This window comes from Mustela nivalis (genome assembly GCF_964662115.1).
Source record: "Mustela nivalis genome assembly, chromosome: 13".
In the NCBI taxonomy this organism is placed as follows: domain Eukaryota; kingdom Metazoa; phylum Chordata; class Mammalia; order Carnivora; family Mustelidae; genus Mustela; species Mustela nivalis.
The window spans coordinates 80,706,441-80,725,151 of record NC_139032.1 but is presented as its reverse complement, the minus strand read 5'-3'; the positions used below and the strand labels follow the sequence as shown (position 1 = coordinate 80,725,151).

At 49.4% G+C, this 18,711-nt stretch overlaps 1 protein-coding gene across 4 annotated transcripts in view; it reads left to right on the top strand.

Moving 5' to 3' along the window:
• TTLL11 (tubulin tyrosine ligase like 11) overlaps window positions 1-18,711 on the top strand; it is a 225,751-nt gene that overhangs the window by 179,501 nt on the left and 27,539 nt on the right. For 3 of the 4 annotated variants that reach the window (XM_082695341.1, XM_082695339.1, XM_082695340.1), the window contains 2 exons: window positions 7,037-7,285; window positions 15,159-15,265. In XM_082695341.1, the coding sequence (XP_082551467.1) occupies window positions 7,037-7,285; window positions 15,159-15,265 (356 nt within the window). Of the gene's footprint in view, window positions 1-7,036; window positions 7,286-9,874; window positions 9,942-15,158; window positions 15,267-18,711 lie in introns of those variants that run through there. The other variant, XM_082695342.1, reaches the window with a different exon arrangement.

The following is an 18,711-nucleotide window of genomic DNA, read 5'->3' as shown; positions in this document are numbered from 1 at the left end:
CCCTCCAGGTAAGTGCTGTTGCTCCCAGGTCACCCCACTAAGGTCAGTTATAAGCCCCCGCCCTCCCCCAAGCAGATTCATCTGGACGCTTCATGGGCAGGCTGTGGTTTTGATCCTAAGCAATGCCGAAGTTTTGTGCCGTCCCATCAGAAGTAAGAGACTTCTCTCCAGTTGGAGGTAAAAATGCATTTAGAGAAGGTGCTTAACCACAATGAGTTGTAGCCTGATGGAGGGGAAAGCACCCAGGCTTTGAACTCAAGTGGGTCCAGGGGCAAATCCTCACCCGTAGCCCTGTAATAGCTGAGTGGCCTTTGGAAGGTAGGTTAACTTCTCTGAAGTTAATTTTTTTCATCACTTACAGTCTGGAAGTCATAGGGTCCTGGCCAGGGCTCGAAGGAGATGCTGTAGGTATCCTGCCCGAGTCTTGGTGCTCAGTGCTTGCTAAGTCCTCGGGCACGGAGGAAGCATCATGCACTGTTTAGAAGCAAGGACTCTGGCCCCCGCTCGCTGGGTTTCTATCCTGGATTAGTCTGTGTCTTCGTATCTTAAGTTTCCTCACTGTAGAATGGGAGTAGCAGTAACACCTACTTGGTGGGATTTCATCAAGGTTAAATTTTTTTAAACCGCGGTTCCTAGCACATAGTAAATGCCACCAGTGTCATCACCATGGTGTTTGTTGCTGTCACTGTCCCACCGTGCTGTGGAAGGAAGCGATCAGGGCAGGGGGCGGTGGCCAGAGGCGCATTGCATGGGCCGCGCAGGGAAAAATAGACCCGGCATGGTCTTACAGGGCCTGGAGCATGGGACAAAGTTCCCTGACTGAGTCCTTCTCCTCATCAATTCTGGAAACACGTGCTTTAGCCATTCTGTTGTCTCTTGTCTTCTCTTCCAATAGCATAGCGCCACCAGCAAGCAAATGGGGGCCGTGGGATAGCCGAGAGTTATCCAGAGACAGAGCTGGGCTATCTGGTGGTTTCATTTATTTTTAGTGACTTCATCCTCCAGCTCTTTAAATTAGCTGCTGGGCTAATTTAAGGCACTTCTGTGGTACATGGTTAGCAGTTTCTTCAGGAATGACAATGTGCATTTGAAGTCCCAAGTGACTGTGGGGACAGGAGTCAGCCACGTGGCAGGGAAACGAGTCTGCCTACCTCCTTTAGCCAGTGCGGCACCACTGCCCACCAAGGCTCTCCTGCCAAGCCCCGGATTGCCTGGGAACCTGATCCTGGGTGTTCTATCGCTTTCTGTCCCCCCGTGATCCAGCAGTTGCCATATCCACTTCCTTTCACTCAAATCAGTGATTCTTAGACCTTAGCCTGCATCGGAGTTGGCCACGGGGCCGGCTAAGCAGAGGGCTCAGTCCACTCAGTGTCTGAGTCTGTGGGCCTGGGGTGGGCCAAGAATTGGTATGCCTGACAAGTTCTCAGGCAGTGCTGCGGCAGCTGGTCCAGGCCATATGCTTTCAGAACCATTGACCTAGAATGTTCCAGGAGCTTCCTAGCATCACCCACGCCCCTTCCTGGATTACTGCTGGTGGGCTCATTCACCTTTACCAGACTTCTGATTTTGCCCCTCCCTTCTGATCTCCAACACCACCAGATCCAAGAGGTCTGACATCCAAGGTCCTGTAAGACCCACAACAGCTTCCCTCCATGCCTACTACTAGGTCCCAGCAAACCGACCTCCTTCCATGTGCCCTAGGTCCTTCTCTGCATGCTCCCCTGGCCATCTTCACCTGACTCACTCACTGTTTACACATGGGTCTTGTCTTCCCCACTTGGTCACACACTTCTGGCCAGTAAGAACCTCGGCCAGCTCACCCATGTCACCGAGGCCCCTGGGACAAGGAAATGCTTGGGAAATAGTTCATGAACAAATAAATTATTGAAGGCATGAGGAACTAAAAATGGAAATTATTTCTCTGAGAGAATTCATGTACTTTCTCTGAAATTGGAATCTAACGTTGCTTTATCTGTCTTCCTGTTTTATTAATTTCTGGGGAAATATAGTATATGCCTAAGAAAAAAGTCTTTGGTTTGATTTAGATCAACTTAGCGCCAAAACAAAAATCAAATTGGCATAAAACTCTCTAGTGAGATAAGTATGGAACATGTAGTGATATAGTGAGAGTATGAATTCTGTTTCCACTACTGACTTGGGATGCTGGGAGTGTTCTGGTTCTCTGGATCTTGGGTTTCTAATCTTTAAAATGGCACTAGTTTCTACCTACTTCATAGAACTGTTACGAGGAACGCTGAGATAGCATAAGTAAGCTGCTTGGCCCAATGCTTGACATAGTACGTCCCTGATAAATAGGATTTCCAGGCAAAATTGAGAAAGGTGGTTTTAATAACAAAGAATCCCATTTTATTTGAAAAACGATAATAGAGAAAACTTTCCAGAATTTTAATGAGCCAAGGATATACCAAATTCAATAATTAAAAAAAAAATTACCTCAAAGGACTAGTAAGCTTGATTTATGTTTTCTTTACCAGTCATTTTTATTTCATAAACCCGATGGTTCCATTAAAATGCCATTAAATAAAAGCAGGGTTTTACAGTATTTGCGATAACTTGGATCTCGATGTAATCATTGGAATTAGCTCCCGCAAAGATACCGTTTCTCGTTGTTTTATTCCGTCTTCTAGACCAGCTACATCTTTTACTGCCTTCTTCCGGTTGAGTGAAATACTCCCCCTGTATTTGTGGTTTTGAGTATGGAAATGGTATCTGTGGCTTTGAAGGCCCTTTTCATCTTGAGCTTATTAATTGGGATTCAGGAAGGAAGGGAAATGGTAGGCAGCCAGTAAACACAGCAGCCCTTGAAGGAAATGTGAGGAGCTCACGTTAAAGAGAAAAAACCCTCATTCTGTGCAGCTCTGGGCGTAGGGCAGGGCTCGGGCTGAGGACACTGGTGAGAGACATTCTCTGACATGCACATCATTGGGAAAACTTCCCCAGCCCGAGAGGTCCCCTGGAGGGGCAGGGTCCCCATCACCTGGGCAAGCCTGGCCGGAGGCCACCAGGACCCTGGGCCATCTGCTAATTAAAAGAGCCCCTGGGGCTAGTGGCCTTATCTGTCTGGAATTAAATTTCCCCTCTGAAACGGCACTGTCATGGAAATGTTCTGGAACTAGATAGAGATGATGGGTACACGACATTGTGAATGTGCTAAATGCCACAAAGTTGTACACTTTAAAGTGTTTTTTTTTTTAATGTTGTATACAGTAGACCACATCCAAGGAAATAGATGACATCATTGGACAGAATGACCTCCAAGGCTGCTACCAGCTGTGACATGTTATGTTTCTGGGAGGGATGACATTGCCTAGTGACTGACCACCATGTCCCATTTGGTCAAAGACAGGCCACACAGACATTCAGCTGAGGGGGTGGCTGATTGAATTACGATTCGGGCTTAATACCGAACATCACACAGCCATGAGAAATTACGCTCCCAAAACATATCTAATGCCATGAGAAGACACTCATGATGTCATTACAAAGAAGTTTCTATGCTACGTGGAATGTGATCCTAACTTTACAAACATCAGTAAGAAACCAAAACACGGTGGTGTTTATCCCTGACCTGTGGCTGACAATGATTTACATTCTTTTATACATTTCTCAAAATGTCTACGAAGAGCGTGGATGACTATTATAATCTAAAAACACTATTTAAAACACAACGTAAATAACCGTACATTGGATTCTGTGACCTCCCCCCACCCCCACCCCGTGAATCTTGCTGCACTGTGGAGCAGTGGAGTGCCAGTGGGTGAGCCGGAAGGCCTGGTTGGAAGGACAGATTTTTAATTCTGGTTCCGCCGTGGCAAACCTTGCTGCCTCTTGGTGTCTTCACCTGGAACAGGGGCATAAAAATAACAGTCACGTCACAGGGCTTTGCGAAGAGCGGATGAGACAGTGAAGATGGGGCGGCTGATTGGGAAGAGTTCTGAGCTCTCTCCTTCGGCACTGAGCGCATGCAAACTGTACATTTCCAAATCTTCCCTCTAACAAAAACTTAATGAGTGCTTCTAAAGTCAGTGATTGCCACTTAGCCAGGAATTTAAGAGCTAATCTCCAGAAACACTGCTACTCTTCCCTTAACTGTCTTCCTATAACCTTCATGTGAAAACATTTCATTTCATCTGAAAAGTAACCACCTGACTTCTATTTACTGTTCTTGAACTCAAGGAGATGATGCTGAAACCGGCTTGGCTGGAGGGAGATCGCATCCCACCCGGGAAAGATGTTTCTCCCCGGGAATCAGGCCTCTCCTTGGTGGGCAAGGCTTCGTTTCCCCAGAACCATCCATACAGGGCTGAACTTTAAAAGGGGTTTTCCTGGGGCGCCTGGGTGGCTCAGTCAATTGAGTGTCTGACTCGATGTCTGTTCAGGTCATGATCTCAGGGTCGTGGGATCAAGCCCCGCATGGGGCTCTGTGCTCAGCGGGGAGTCTGCTTGGAATTCTACCCCCCCTCTTCCTCTGCCCCTCCCCCGGCTCCATCTCTCCCACACATTCTCTTTCTCTAAAATAAACAAATAATCTTTAAAAAAAAGAAAAGAAAAAGGTGGGGTGGGCAGTTCTGGTTCCGTCTTCATTCTATCATTGCTTTGAGACCCATGCCAAGACCCAAGACCCACGCAGAAGGATCTGCAAACAGAACTCACAGCCCTTAACTCACACAAGGGGTTTCTCTTTCTTAGGGGCTGACTCCTTGACCCAGAATAGAGAGAAGATCCTTAGGGCAGGGCTGTCAAGCTTGCTGTTTCTCTATCAAACCTTTTCCCCGTTAAAAAGACCTTATGGTGTACAAAATATCATAACTTCGGTATTTTCTCTGAGCCCTGCCTGGCCTTTAAAAGCAAACTCCCAATTCAACAAATCCGATGAAACGTCTCCCAAGCACCTGAAGCGATCCAGGCTGAAACAGAGTTGAATGAGAGAGAGAGAGTTGGATGAGTTAGGGTTGAACGAGATGTGAGGGAGGGATCAGCGTCTAGACCAATGCCGGGCCGCCTGGGCAGAGGAACCAGGGAGCAAGTCTGAGAAACAGGAGCGGGGCCAGGCAGAGAGTCATCAGCACGATCAAGGAGACATCTGAGCTAGCTCTGGAAGTGGAACAGAAATGTGCCAGGCAGCCAGGGCCAGGGGGAGGCCTCGAAGGCCAAGGAAAGCAGGTATAAAGATACCAATATGGCCCAACTTCGTGACTAATGGTGTGCTTGGAAGTGGGAGCACGAGGAATGAGGCCATTTAATAAAGGAAAGAGTAGAAAATGGCCTTGGTGTTGAGCTCAAGACATGGTTCTAAATTTCCTGCAGTTGGCCAGTTGGGCAGTATTTACCGACCAAGTACAAAGCACTCAGGGTGCTGTCTCAGGAGTGGACGCAGGTTATGGATGGAAATGGTTACACCGGTTCCCAGACCAGCTGTGGGTGGCACAGTGGAGGGGAAGGTGTGATGAGCTCCAAGGGCAGAGGGAGGCACCGGAGGGAAGAGAGCTGGGCGTCCAGTGAGCTCCGAGTCTCTGGCCCAGACCAGACCAATGGGCAGCAGGGTAGGATGGCAGGGCGTGCCCAAGGCCTTTGAGGGTATAGTGTGTCTAGGACAGTGATAGGAAATGAGGGGGATGGAGGAGAAATCGAGGGGGGCCTGGAGGGCCAGAGTGAAGAGTATGAACTTCACTGTAGGCACTTGGGAAATCAGTGGAGAGTTGTAAGGGACAACCCAGCCAGGTTTGCTTTAGAAGAGGGGCCTCAAGGGGTGGTTGGGTGGCTCAGTCAATTGGGCATCTGACTCTTGATTTCAGCTCAGGTTGTGATCTCAGGGTTGTGGGATCGAGCCCAGCGTTGGCCTCCACGCTGAGCGCTAATCATGGAAGCTGCTTGGGATCCTCTCTCTCTCCCTCTCCCTCTGCCACTACCCTCCCACCCCACCCCCACTTGCACTCGCTCTCTTAAAAAAATAGTAATAATAATTAAAAGACTTTAAAAATAAGAAAAATAAAAAAGAAGAGGGGCCTCGGTGCCAGTGTCTATGGGTCTATGGATGAGAAAGGCTGGACGCTGTTGATACAGTCTAGGAAAGAGTTGACAAGGGCCAGCAGGGGAGAGCAGAGCTGGTTTCAAGAGATAATGAGGACTTAGGACTGGTGGCAGAGGCAGAGGGAGAGGAGGACTGTCATTTACCCCGACATGTCCTGCTTGGGTAGCTAGCAGATGGGGGTGACGTCCAGGGAGGCGGGAAATGTAGACTTGAGGAGAAGGAAACAGACGTTCCGGTCTGGGGGGCTGGGGCCATCCTGAAGCAGCAACAGGTGGTAGTTGGACGTGTGGGTCTGGAGGTGAAAAGAACATTCCAGGCCAGAGGTGGGTATGTGAGTGTTATTAGTTGCGGAATTCTCTTGAATATCAAAAGAATTTCGGAATAAAATATCCAGATTCAGGAATCACAACACTATAATCATTTTTTTTTTTTTTTGGTATGAGTTCCAAATAAGAAAATAGTTAAGCTCGAAAACATAATTGTGCCTATTCCTAGAATTGGATAGCTGATGTATCTTTGCAAATTGTTCATTGAACTGTGCTTCTGGCTTCTTGCCAGCCCCCAATGAGATTTTCATATTTCTTAATTATTCAATTACTACCCACAAGTAGGAGTTTGAAATCAAACCTAGGCTGCTCTGTAACAGTATTGTCTTGATTCATGAGTGCGGTAAAGGAGAATGTCCGTATTGGGAATCTGGGGTGAGAGAACAGAGGAAGTGGACGCTTCCACAGGACTCCACAGAGTCCTGACTCTGTCCTGGGTTCGAGTCCCGGCCTTGTCCCACGCTAGCTGTGTGAGCTTGGGGACCTTGTTTCTCTGAGGTCAGGTTTCTGGTCTGTACAATAGAAACAGAGAGAGTGTTCACACCTCCCGAGGTTGCGGTGAGTGTAGAGAAAGGAGAGTGGCTGAGGGAAGGTGCTCTACCTACTGTCACGCCCCCTCCAGATGCTGGTCATGTCCCTCATTGCTTGTGTTCTGCAGGTCTCAGAAGCTTAAGCAGCCAGCTGTGAAGGAAGAGCCTTCTGACAGCGAGCCGGCCAGCGCCTCCGACACCAACCCCAATCCCGAAGCGCACCTGCCCTCCATCTGCCTCAAGCAGGTGTTCCCCAAATACGCCAAGCAGTTCAACTACCTGCGCCTGGTGGACAGGATGGCAAATTTGTTTATCCGGTTCCTGGGGATCAAGGGGACAATGAAGCTGGGACCAACAGGCTTTCGGACTTTTATCAGGTCAGTGAGACCAGCCCCTCCAGCTTGGGATTCGGGAAGGGTGCAGTGGAACCCCGCATCTGGCTGGTCCCATCACCCCCTGACTGTTCCTGGGGGAGCCCATCTGTGCTGTGAGGTTGGTGCCCCAATTTGGGTCAGATTGCTCTGGAAGCTGACCCTGTCCCCTCCTGTTTGCTGAGTGAGTTCATGAATGTGACAGATGGGATGGCATGAAAACACAAGGCGGTGCTACCTTAAATCAGGTCCTTAAACCACAGAGAAGTCATTGTCCCCTGGACCCAGACGGACCTTGTAGCTCTTAAGCTGGGGTGATGTTCTCCCAGAGATATGTGGCTGCATGCTGAGCGCTTATGAAGCCACAGCAAAGAAACAAGGCACATCTGCCCCAAGTGTCCATTTCAGGAGAAAAAAGTTAAATAATTCAGTGGATAAATAATTTAATGTATTCATCCTAATATAAAGATAACCCGATTGTTTCATCAAGTACAATACAAAATCTGCATGAAGTGTAAATATAAGACATGAGGTAAAGCAAGTGGGTTTTTGCCACAAAATAACCCCTGCCTCTTGATCATTCGTCCACTTGCCTCTACTCTCTGGGGCATTTTGGGGTGGCACAGGACTAAGTCCCTGAAACAGTACTCACTAGGCACATAACCCTGGGGCAAGTTAGAAACCACCTCTGAGTCTCGGTGACCCTACACAATGGGGAGGAAGCCAGCTATACGTCAGGATTGGGTGTCCCCCACCTCGAAGAAGCTCTCTGCCGGCATTCAGGGGCTGCTGCTGCTCTACTCCTTGTTGGTTTTCATGTTTCTATCTTCCACCTCAAAGTCACATCCTTCATAGTTTTATTCACTAAAGCAAATAATTAGAAGACTTGAATTGGAAACATTCTGTTGTACAATTTTCTCCAAATGAATTCTATGAACTCCAACTCTGGCTCTCTCTGTTCCTGATGGGACAGCACACAGAAGACACGGCCAGTGTTCAGAAGAATCGGTAGGAATCTTCGCTGTTTCAGGAAACCTGAGTTAGAACTTACACGGTGATCTGGAGAAGGCCTCTGTGTCCTCTTGGGGTGAGGGGGCAGAGGAAAGCCCAGTGGAAGGAGCCCAGGCTTTGGGTCTGGCTCCTGAGTGAGGCATGTCACTTAATAGCTGTGTGGCTTTGGGGCAAACCCCTGGCCTTCTCCAAGTCTCGGTTCCCCCATCTGCACATGGGACTAATCCCTCCTGCCTATCAGGGTTATTATGAGGTTGGGATGTAACACATCCTGAAGCACCTGGCCCAGAGCCTGGTTGACAGGAGCTATTTGCTGAGTGGGGGGAGGGGGGGGGTTGTACGATTATTTCCATTATGCAGCGGGAATTCTCAACAAAGTCAAGAGACACATGTTATTACTTCCCTGAGAATACTACCCGATACCTTCTGACTTGTTTGGGAATTGCATCTGTCTCATAGTAAAAGATCCTCATCTGTAAATGTTTTAAAATAGTGAGATTGATTTTCTCTCATATTGGAGGAAGTTTGGCATGGGGGTGTTCAAGGGCTGGTTAATGACTCCACAATGTGATCACACCCCACTTCCTGTCTTCCTGTCCGTCCACCCTAAACATGGGCTTTTCAAGCTTCAGGCTTGCCTTGATATCACAAAATAGCTGCTCAAAATCCAGCCATCATGGTCGAGTTCCAGTCAGGAAGAAGGGAGAAGAGAGATGTCAGATGCTTCCTTCTAACTCCTAATAACAGTCTACTGAAACATAAGAGATGGGGGGGAACAGTGAAGATTTGGAAAAAAATAACATAGTGAAAGAATCACAGTCTCAGCTGCCTCCAGGGGTTGAGCCAGAAGCGGAGGCCAGCAGGTGGATTCTGGAAGGATGGGGAGGGCCGGGCTACGCAGCCTGAGGAACACATGCCCCAGCTAAAGGAAAGGCTGTCCTGGGCACATATCACCAGAGCTTCTGAGTTTTCAAAGAGAAGCTAGAGATGCTGATTTTTATGTAAAATCTCAATACATGTCTATCAATGCGGTGATTCAGAAAATAATTTTTAAACACTGTGTGGGCTCGAAGGGTGACTGCCCAGAGAATCCACCAGTGTGTGAGCGCTGGCAGGAGAGGCAAGGGACATACTGAGAGGACTACTAGGTTCACACCCGATTTTGAGAAGAAAACGGAACTGAGAATGTTTTAGAAACCGAACTGGATGACGTCGAAAACATCGCTACAAATCTGTCCACGTATGATAAGCTTTATGATTCTTTCCATCATTTTCTCTCTATAATTAAGGGCATTTGCCTGTAAAATTGGTTATTGTCAGGTTGGAGGCCCTTAGGTCTTATAGCCATCATTCCCAGTCTGTGGCCAGCACCGTCGGTGGGAGTGACAGTGACCATGGCAACCAAGAGCAAGGAAAACAATGTCTTCAGGTGGGGAGTAGGCGGCCAGGGCAGGACTTGGACAGCGAACCCCTCTTCCTCCCTCCATGCCCTCCCAGTCAACGTCCTGCGTAATTAAAGATGTGGGAAGAAGTGGAGAAAACGTGGCACAACTGTTAATAGATATTTTTTTTTCCTTTTGAAAGATACCGACAAATCCCAACAGCAACTTAATCGTAAAAGATGATACTCTTTGCACTTGGATTTATCGAAGTAAGTTCGGTCTTGCCAGCTAAATGTAACAGCAAGCATTTTCTCTTGCTAACAACCATTCTCTCTCTCCTTTCCACTTCAGTTTAAATTTTGCTTCATTATGAATTAATAATATTTATGCCATATGTTAAATCGAGCCAAGTGCCCTTCTCTGGAGCACTGCACAAGAGACATATTTGCTGGTGAGATATATACTCCTCTCCGGTCTCCCACGCAAACAGCAGAAGCTGAACTTGGCTTTCACCTGGACGACCCACTCTTTTTCTCCGAGTTCCTTAAAGAGAACTGGAGGAAACAAAATAAACATCCGACCGAATTTATTTTCAGTGACCATCTCTCATAGTGTGCTGTGTAGATCAGCAGTTTTAGGAGTGAATTATGCTAATGCCAGTCTGGCCACATTCTATTTTTCTTTTCTACCAAGAAATGAGAAATAATGAACTGTCGTTCCCTTGTCTAGACTTAACTCGTCGAACCAGCTTTTCGTGCCGTTTTCTCAAGAGGCACATAATAGTAGCACATATTACCATGAATTAAGCGCCTCTTTTCTCTCTCTCTCTCTCTCTTTTTATGTCATAATAATTCCTGGGGCGTGGAGACTTCTCTTTCTCTGAGAAATAGAAATTAACTGTTTCTTCAGTTTGACAGCTTTCTTTGAGAGAAATGCATTTTTGCCAGTTTCCTTCCATTGGATTACTAATCTGGGGGCCATTCTCTGTAATTTACTAAGAACATGTTCTGCAAACGTAGCCTCTTATCAGGATCCAACATCAGTCTGCACGTGCTGCATTTCCCGTTTCCACAGCGGGCAGATTAAACCATTTGCCAGAACCGGGTTCGTTTCGAGGAAAGGGAGACGGCTCCTTGGCACCTGGAGCATTTGCTTCCTGCTTCATGTGAGGGCAGTCTGCTTGGAGAGCCCTGCTCAGGCCCTTTGTGGTGTCTGATCCTGTTCTCCTTTTAAATTAGAGAATGGTTTTTCTCTTTTTTCCTTTTTTCCCCCTTCCACTCCCTTTGCTCATAGGGAGATATTAATATGTTTCATAATGGGTAGCTGTGGGGGGTTTTATGCTCTGAGAGGCAACGTGGTGTGTTAGAATGTTCTGGAAGGAAAGTATAAAGGGCCCCCCCCCCCAGTCATTAACTCCTCCGTGACTTTGAAAATCCCCCTGTTCTGTGATGATCTCTTTCCAGTAATACTGTGAGATGCTATGCTTAGGATTCAGTCACCTTTAAAAAAATGTATTTTCTAAACCAGAGTTGTCATTTTCCCCTCCTATTTAGTGTTGGTTTGGTGTTTTGTTTTGTTTTGTTTTGTTTTGTTTTAATTAGCAAATATTGATCATTTGTTAGCTTTCACCTTATGGAAAACTCTCCAGGAGAAATAAGCTATTTTTCTTTCACAGAGAAGGATGAACACAAAAGAAATTCTATAAATGGGATTTTACAGTGTGGAAAAAGTTGGTTTCTAAATTTCCCATGTGATGTCAGTAGTTGTTGAGAGGACATGGGGCTGATAATTTCAGATCTTTCTATACATGGGCTCCCAATGAATGATTTGTGATTATCTCCTATCATATGTGCCCAAATCCCTTTGATTCTGGGGGAAAAAAACTAAAGAAGAAAAAACATTTCTTCAAAATGGCTCTGTGTCATGGAGGAAGGCTAGGAGCTGTCCTTTAATACTTCTCCATATGTGCCAGGCACTGAGCTACTCCTTAAAATGGCTTTGAATGGTGAGTCGTCTTATCTTCATTGTACAAATCAGGAAAGAACCTCAGTGACTTGTTCAAGGTCACATAGCAAAGTCAAGATTCAAACTCCTGTGCATTTGTTTCCGAGCTCTTTTTGTCCCATGCACCTCTCCAGACTATCCTTTGTCAAGAATTGTCCTGTTTCTCCTGTATTGCTTGGACTACTCTTCCACGAAAGAATTTATCCCTCCACTCCTTAGTCATTTCAGGAATTTCATCCCAGGGCATAAGGGAAAATGGTTCAAACGATTAAGAGCTACCAAGGCTTCATGTTTTCTACCCCAGACTCTGAGGTCACTTCCACCCTCCGAGAATGGCATCCAAGACAGGTTCAGCTCTGCACTACTCACTGGGCTCAGAATCCCACCTACTCATAATGGGCACAAAATTCATTCTGTAGTGATCGATGGATAAATGCAAAATTCATTCTAAACATGTTGTTACAAGGAGGCACTCCCTGTTTGGGTCAACTGAGAATATTTGGTGACCATGGGGACAAACCGAGGAGACTCTGTCCCCAAAAGACCCTGGTTGTCTTCCCTAGCCTTATATCCCAAATTCCCCCCAAAAGGGCCTCTCTAGAGACTCCCACTTTCCCAGGCCCACCTGAGACTTTGCCTTGAATCCTGGGTTCTTCCTACGGCCCTGGGCTGGGTCATCTCACGACTTCTCCCTGAAGCTCCTTAATCCACGACTCTCTCCTCCAGGGTAAGACTAGATGTGAATCCTAGCTGTGTGATTGATCTTGGGCAAGTCACGTCCCTGCTCTTCAGTCTCATCTTACCTGTCATTGAAATGGGACTAAGAATACTTCCATCACAGGGTGGTTATGAAGATCCAGGGAGCCAATGGGCAGGAGAGGGCCTGGCCTACGGATGGGTACCCAAGAAATGCCTACAGAAGCAAAAGTCTTTTAAAGCCTCTCCTGTCTCCTGCAGCCAGCATGGGTTTCCCCCTTTCCCCTGTCCAGGCACCAGATGTAGCAACCAAATGTGTTTGTGGGCTTCACTAGGGAGGATGAGTTACCTTGGAACAAGGATAAATGGAGAATTCTCTTTGGTAAATTACAGCTCCTGCTAAAGGTTTGACACTGCTATTTTCTACCTGTCAGAAAAAAATAACTATATACCAGTGGTCAGTTTGGTTTCCCTTTTTATACTCCATTAACCCACAGAGCAAGCCGGGCAGAGCTCCTGTCCCATGGGGGAGCAGGTAGTCAGGAGGACACCGATATGATAATTAGGGGAACGCGGTGGCTCTTTTTAATGAAGCTTTGAAAAATGAGCAGTGTGGGTTGTTGACACACCCCGGGAGAAGCTAGAGCATCGTCTCCAGCGGAACCCAATAGAGATAGCCATCTTGGTGACAGGCGACGTGAAAAGCTCTGCGTCCATTGACATGTTGTTACCAGGGCTCAGTAACTGTGCGCTGATGTGTTTGAAGTCCGCCACTGGTGACTTGTGATTGAAATACGGAGCAGGAGCCCAGGAGGGAGCGGGAGGTGAATTGATGGCCTGGGAAATACTGGTGGGAAAGATAGAAAGGAAGAGGCAGGGGCGGAGAGAGGGAGCGAGCAGGTGTGCTGGCATACACGGAACACCGATGTCATCTGGGCACCCTGCTGGGCACACGTCCAGCCACCACGGTCAGGGGTGTTCATGGGTTTGAAGAGGGGCTTCGGGGTGCCCATATCCTGCTTGCCAATCAGCCCCTCTCCTGTGGGGTTCCTAAGGGAGCTATTCACACGAGGGCTAAAGACAAATGGGAAATCAAAGAACCACTTTATCTTTAGCTGAGGCAGTGGATGAGGACATGTTCGGAGAGTTAAAAGCATCACTGAATGTAGTGCAGGCAGACAGCGGGCTCAGAGGCCTAGCTTCGGGATTCCCAGGGCAAACCCAGCCTGTGTTGGGACTCGCTTCCCAGCACGACCCTGTTCAGAAAGGTGGTGCGTCTGGACAAGGCAAGGCCTCCCTTCAGTCTGGACAGAGAACCTGGGTGTGCGTACCCAGTCAGTCTGACTGGCGAGCACCAAATCTCCAGAATGGACAGGGCCACTTGCTGAAAGGGCAGCCCCAAGCAGCCTCTGAAGGGTCCACATTCCAGCCCTGGAAGAGGAATTGGGAAAGGAGGGAGAGAGAGGGAGGAGAAGCAACAACTGCGGGCCCCCGGGTACCAGGCACCTGCTGGGTTCTTGGCGTGTGCTGCTTCATCTCATCCCAGCCCCCACGCGGGCGGTAGTCTTCTCTTCTTTTTAGGTATCAGCAAATAGAGGCATCGAAGGTTTCAGTAAATGCTCACAGTCACACGGCTAGAAAAAGCCAGAGCCAGCATTTCAATCCTGGTCTGTCTGATGCCCAAATCACGCTCTCCTCAAGTGTGCCAGACTGCCTCCCCACATCTCCAGACCCGAAAAACACAAACCACAAAAAACAAAACGAAACAAAACCAAGAGGGGAGGGGGAGGATTGCAAAGACGCCTCTGTGCTCAGATGGGGAGCTGATGTGGGACTGAAAACCTGGTTATCTGAGCCTCTCTGCACGGGAGGAAATCAACTAGGGGAACTTCTGAACTCTGAGGCCAGCCCGTCCCTGGCCCTGCCATTTCCAGTTGACTCCCCAAAGTCAGGAATGAGCGTGGAGGGGCCCCACAGCACCGTGCCTCAGCCCGTGCAAAGGGCATGGGCTAGCCGTGCTCGTCTGTGCTGGGAGTCTTGGGCTTGCCATGGCTGTTTGGGGCCCGTGTGACATCTCAGGGGACAGATTTAGATAGGAGCAGTGCAGGAACCTCAAGCCCCTGCCTGTAGGTTTGGGCCCAGGGACTCATCGGGTGAGCATTCCAGTGGGGACTCACTTCTGGATGGCAGTGATGTCTTCTGTCTGAACTCATGACGTGGCTGTTTTCTTTGGGTCCCCCAGCGGGTCACTGTCACCCAAAAGACACTGGTAAGAGAGAAGAGCACCCAGGTCCGGCTTTTCTTTCTCCTCTTAGAGACTAATGGATACGAGGTAAAGACAGGCATAGGGACAATTTCTGAAACATGGGATTCTCATTCCCCCTCGGAGCGGGCAGAGACCTCCACCGGGAGGTGTCAGAAGAGGTCAAACACAGCGACTGTTTTGTAAGGATGGAACCTGAGGTTCAGGAACGGGAGATGGATTCTCTAGGGCGGTCAGCTTCCAAGCGGCAGAGCCAGATTCAACTCAAGACGTGCCATCCTCAAGTCCTGGCTCTTTCCAGCCCTTTAGAATGGACCAAATGACAGAAACCCACATAATCTATCCTTCGATTACATTTTTAGCCTTCTTTCCCACCACCCCAGCCTTAAACCCATCGCTAATCCCAGCTGTGGGAAGGCGGGGCCTCCAGGCAGGACCCCCAGCCCGGGGAAGGCGTGGAGGCAAACGGAAGAGGCCACGCCCCTTCTAGCAGTAGTAATATGTCCCCTCCCGTCTTTGGCAGGAACTGCAAACTCAGCAGCAGCAGCTTGTCCATGGCGGCCGTGGACATCCTCTACATTGACATCACAAGGAGGTGGAACTCCATGACGCTGGACCAGCGGGACTCGGGTAGGCACCTGAGGACTGGCCTCCGCCCTGTCTAGTGCGAGTCCAGAGGGTGGGCGGGACCCTTTGGGTTTTTTCTTATTCAGGGTCAAGCTGGGGAAAGAGGAGGGTTACCCTGTCAGCTCTAGACATCGCTAGAGGGATTGCGCTGAACTTGAATTCAGGAGCCTGAATTCCTCCACCAAGGCTGTGCCCACTTAAATTCAAATGCCACCATTAGAATTCCTTGTCTCTGCTTAAGGCTTTGATTATACTCGCTTAATGGTTCATGTGCTCATCTCTTGGCACACATGTACTAGCGTGTGCTGGGCCAGGCCCTGGATAGACAGGAGCGAGTAGCACTTGGCTCTCACTCACTGTAGACCAGGGAGGCAGAGGAGAGCCCCGCGCTGGCATGCCGTGCTGTGTGCTGGCGTGGAGGGGGTGCAGGGAGGGGAGCCCAGCGGAGGAGATCCTGTGGAGGGAGGTCTGAAGAAGAGTTCTTGGAGAAGGGTGAGTGGGAGAAGCCAGTGAACAGGGCGGCATGGACCCTTCTGGCAGGTGTGGTCTGGCTGAGACATGGACACAGGTGGGGAAGGCTCAGATAACCCCAAGAAACTTGGAGGGGCTAGAGCAGGAGGGGAAGGGAGAAGCGGCAGTGATGGGCTTGCTAGAGCCATCCAGGCCTTGAATCCACATAGAAGAGTTTGCTCTTGATCCCCTAAATTATGGCGGGGTGGGTGTGGGGAGGATGAAGAGTTCCGTTAGAAGGATCCACCTTGGGGTGAACGCATTTCTGATCTTCTTCCTCACACCGTGTTTTTCCAAAAAGGCATAATAACCGTGCCTGACATTTGTATAAATCATAAAATTACGCCGTGCTTCCGTGCATAGTCCTCACTAAACCTCCCCGTGAGCTAGTGCACTAGGTATCAGCGTTTGAATTTCACAGACGGTAAACTGTAGCTCGGGTGACCAGGCACCCAAGCTTCCCTCCCTTGGGCTGCCTCCTGGCCAAAGGGACGCCAGGCAGGAGGGGGCGCCTTGCGGAGCAACTTTCTCCTGTGATCTGGTGGGGAGGTCAAGAAATCAGAGCTTGGGAGACCCAGATTACCACTGACTGTGCCATTTTCTACCCATGTGAGCTGAGAAAGCCATTCTGCCTCCTGTCTCCGCTTCCTCTTCCGTAAATGGGGCCAACCGTACCTGCTCGCCAGGGGTGCCCTGCGGTCTCTGTATCCATGGGTGGGAATGTGGGAATGTGGACCCTTGCTGGCAATACGAAGGGGCTCATCTTATCAGTGGGCAGGGCTTGGGGAGAACCCCGGGGGTGGATCTGGGTGAGCGTGAGGGGCTCCCTGTCACATCCCCCCATCTCCCCCCCCCCCGCCCCACAAATGGGCTACAGCTTTTGACCGCAGAGATCATCACCTTTTAAATAATGATGCCACCAGCTGCTGTGGTTGGGCGAGTCCGACGCGTGAGCTCTCCGCCGGGTGCTTCGTGGGCGCAGCCCTGGCTGGAATTCTGGAAGGGGGTAGAATCACCTCCCCCAGAGAGGGGTTCAGCCTCTAGGGGTTCACCTAAGGCTGAGGTTCAGCCTTAGGTGGCGGGCGTGGCCGTCACACCAAGCTGCCACAGGTCCCCTTGCGGGCTGCTTGACCCTGCGAGGTGGTCCTGGGGTAGGATGACCACCCAGCTCCCTACGGCTCTCCTTCCGTGAATGCAAAAGCGAACCTCAGGGAATACCGGTAGGCACGGAGTCCACAAGGTGAGTTCCACCACGTGTCTGTGGGCGGAGCGCCCTTGCAGCCCTCCCTGGCAACTAGCCACGGCTGGAGATGGCGCGTCTTCCGAATCGGGCAGATTAATTATCATCTCGAGGACGGAAGGCGCTCACATGACAGTTGAGCTGCGCGCTTTTTGCTGACGCCTTCAGAAAGCGAAGAAGTGTTGGCTCTGTGAGTTGAATGCAGGGAGTCCTCGCAGGATCCTGTGGAGGGGGCCGGGAGAGGGGGTGGGGGTGGCGGCGGAATTATTAAATATTGAAATTGATCAGGAGTAGCAGCAGGAAGCTATTTATCATGTTTTATTGCTGCAAACTAGCATTACCATCTGGCCCATTGTTAATTCTGAATAGCTTTTCATGTTTTGTTTGCCTCTTAAATTGCTCTCTGTAAGCGGAATCCACAGGGGCTGTCCACAGCACAGGCTCGGGTGAGGTTTTCTGGGGTCTGCCAGGATCTCTGCGTCCTGCTGACCAAGCGAAAGCGATGAGAATAATACCAGTTTTTAGCACCTACTGACAGGCGAATCCGGGGCTGGGATCTCCCAGGCCTGTGGCCATGCCCGGGTCATCAGTCCTTAGCAGCAACTGGGATTTCAAGATTCCCCTCCCTGGCTGGTTCTCACCCCAGACCTTCCTAGTGGGTGATTGTATCCCATTTCACAGATGAGCATCCTGAGGTTCCAAGAGCAAGTGACTTGTCTAAAATCTTACAGCCAGTGAGTAGCAGAGGCCCCCGTGTGAAGTCAAGCAGGATGCTGTCCCCTATCCAGCACCGCCCCCCCCCAACCAGCAGTGGTGTTCATTTGAGTGATGGGGGAGGGAGCAGGGCTGGTAAAGCAGGGAGGTGAAAGGTCAACTCATAGAGCACAGGGCCTCTGGGAAGATGGAACTGGAATGGGAGGTTGGTTGCCTGGTGTGAGCGCCTGTCTCCCCTGACGTCATCCTCGGAGTTTGACTCCTGTTTCCATGGTTCCTGAAATGAAATCACAGACTTGGGGGGTGTGGGGTACAGATAGTGGGGGCTGGGCATTACAGCCAGAGAGGAGAAGCCTGTCTGTGCCCAGGGTCTCAGGGATTACTACTGTCTGGCAGCTGGCAAAGAACAGGGGCCCCGTTCTTGCTTCCTGAGAAGGCTGGTCTGACACCCCGATTCTCAAGGATAAGGTGCTTCTGAAGTCAGCCACATTCTTGGGAGCATTTGGGAAGCTCCCAAAGAGCACAAAAGGACATTTGTGTTTGGGTGGTGGTTTTTTCTTTGGGTGAGGATCAGCAGAAAGAACCAGACAGTCCTCGTTCCTTCCCTCCATGGTGCCGAGCCAAAGGATCCTCGTGCTCTCAGTTGCAGCTAAGTCCTGGCCAGAGGTGTGGAAGCCCAGTCAGATGGGAGCAGCTTTATCTACCCCAGAGCTGCCGTGGAGCTGACAAGAGAGTAGTCAGAAGAGAGATAGAACTGGGCTGTCATTCTCAGAGGGCACACATTCACTCATTCAACAAACAGGTAATGAACATGTTAGCAGGTATTGGGCTGATGGGAATATAAATTATTTACAGATCCTGCCCTTGAGAAAAAAAGTAATAGAGACCATTTACTGCACATTTACTATGTGACAGAAATACTAAAGGCTTGTTATGAATTCTCCCATTTACTTCTCCCACAGCCCTGTGAGATAAGAGTTTTTCT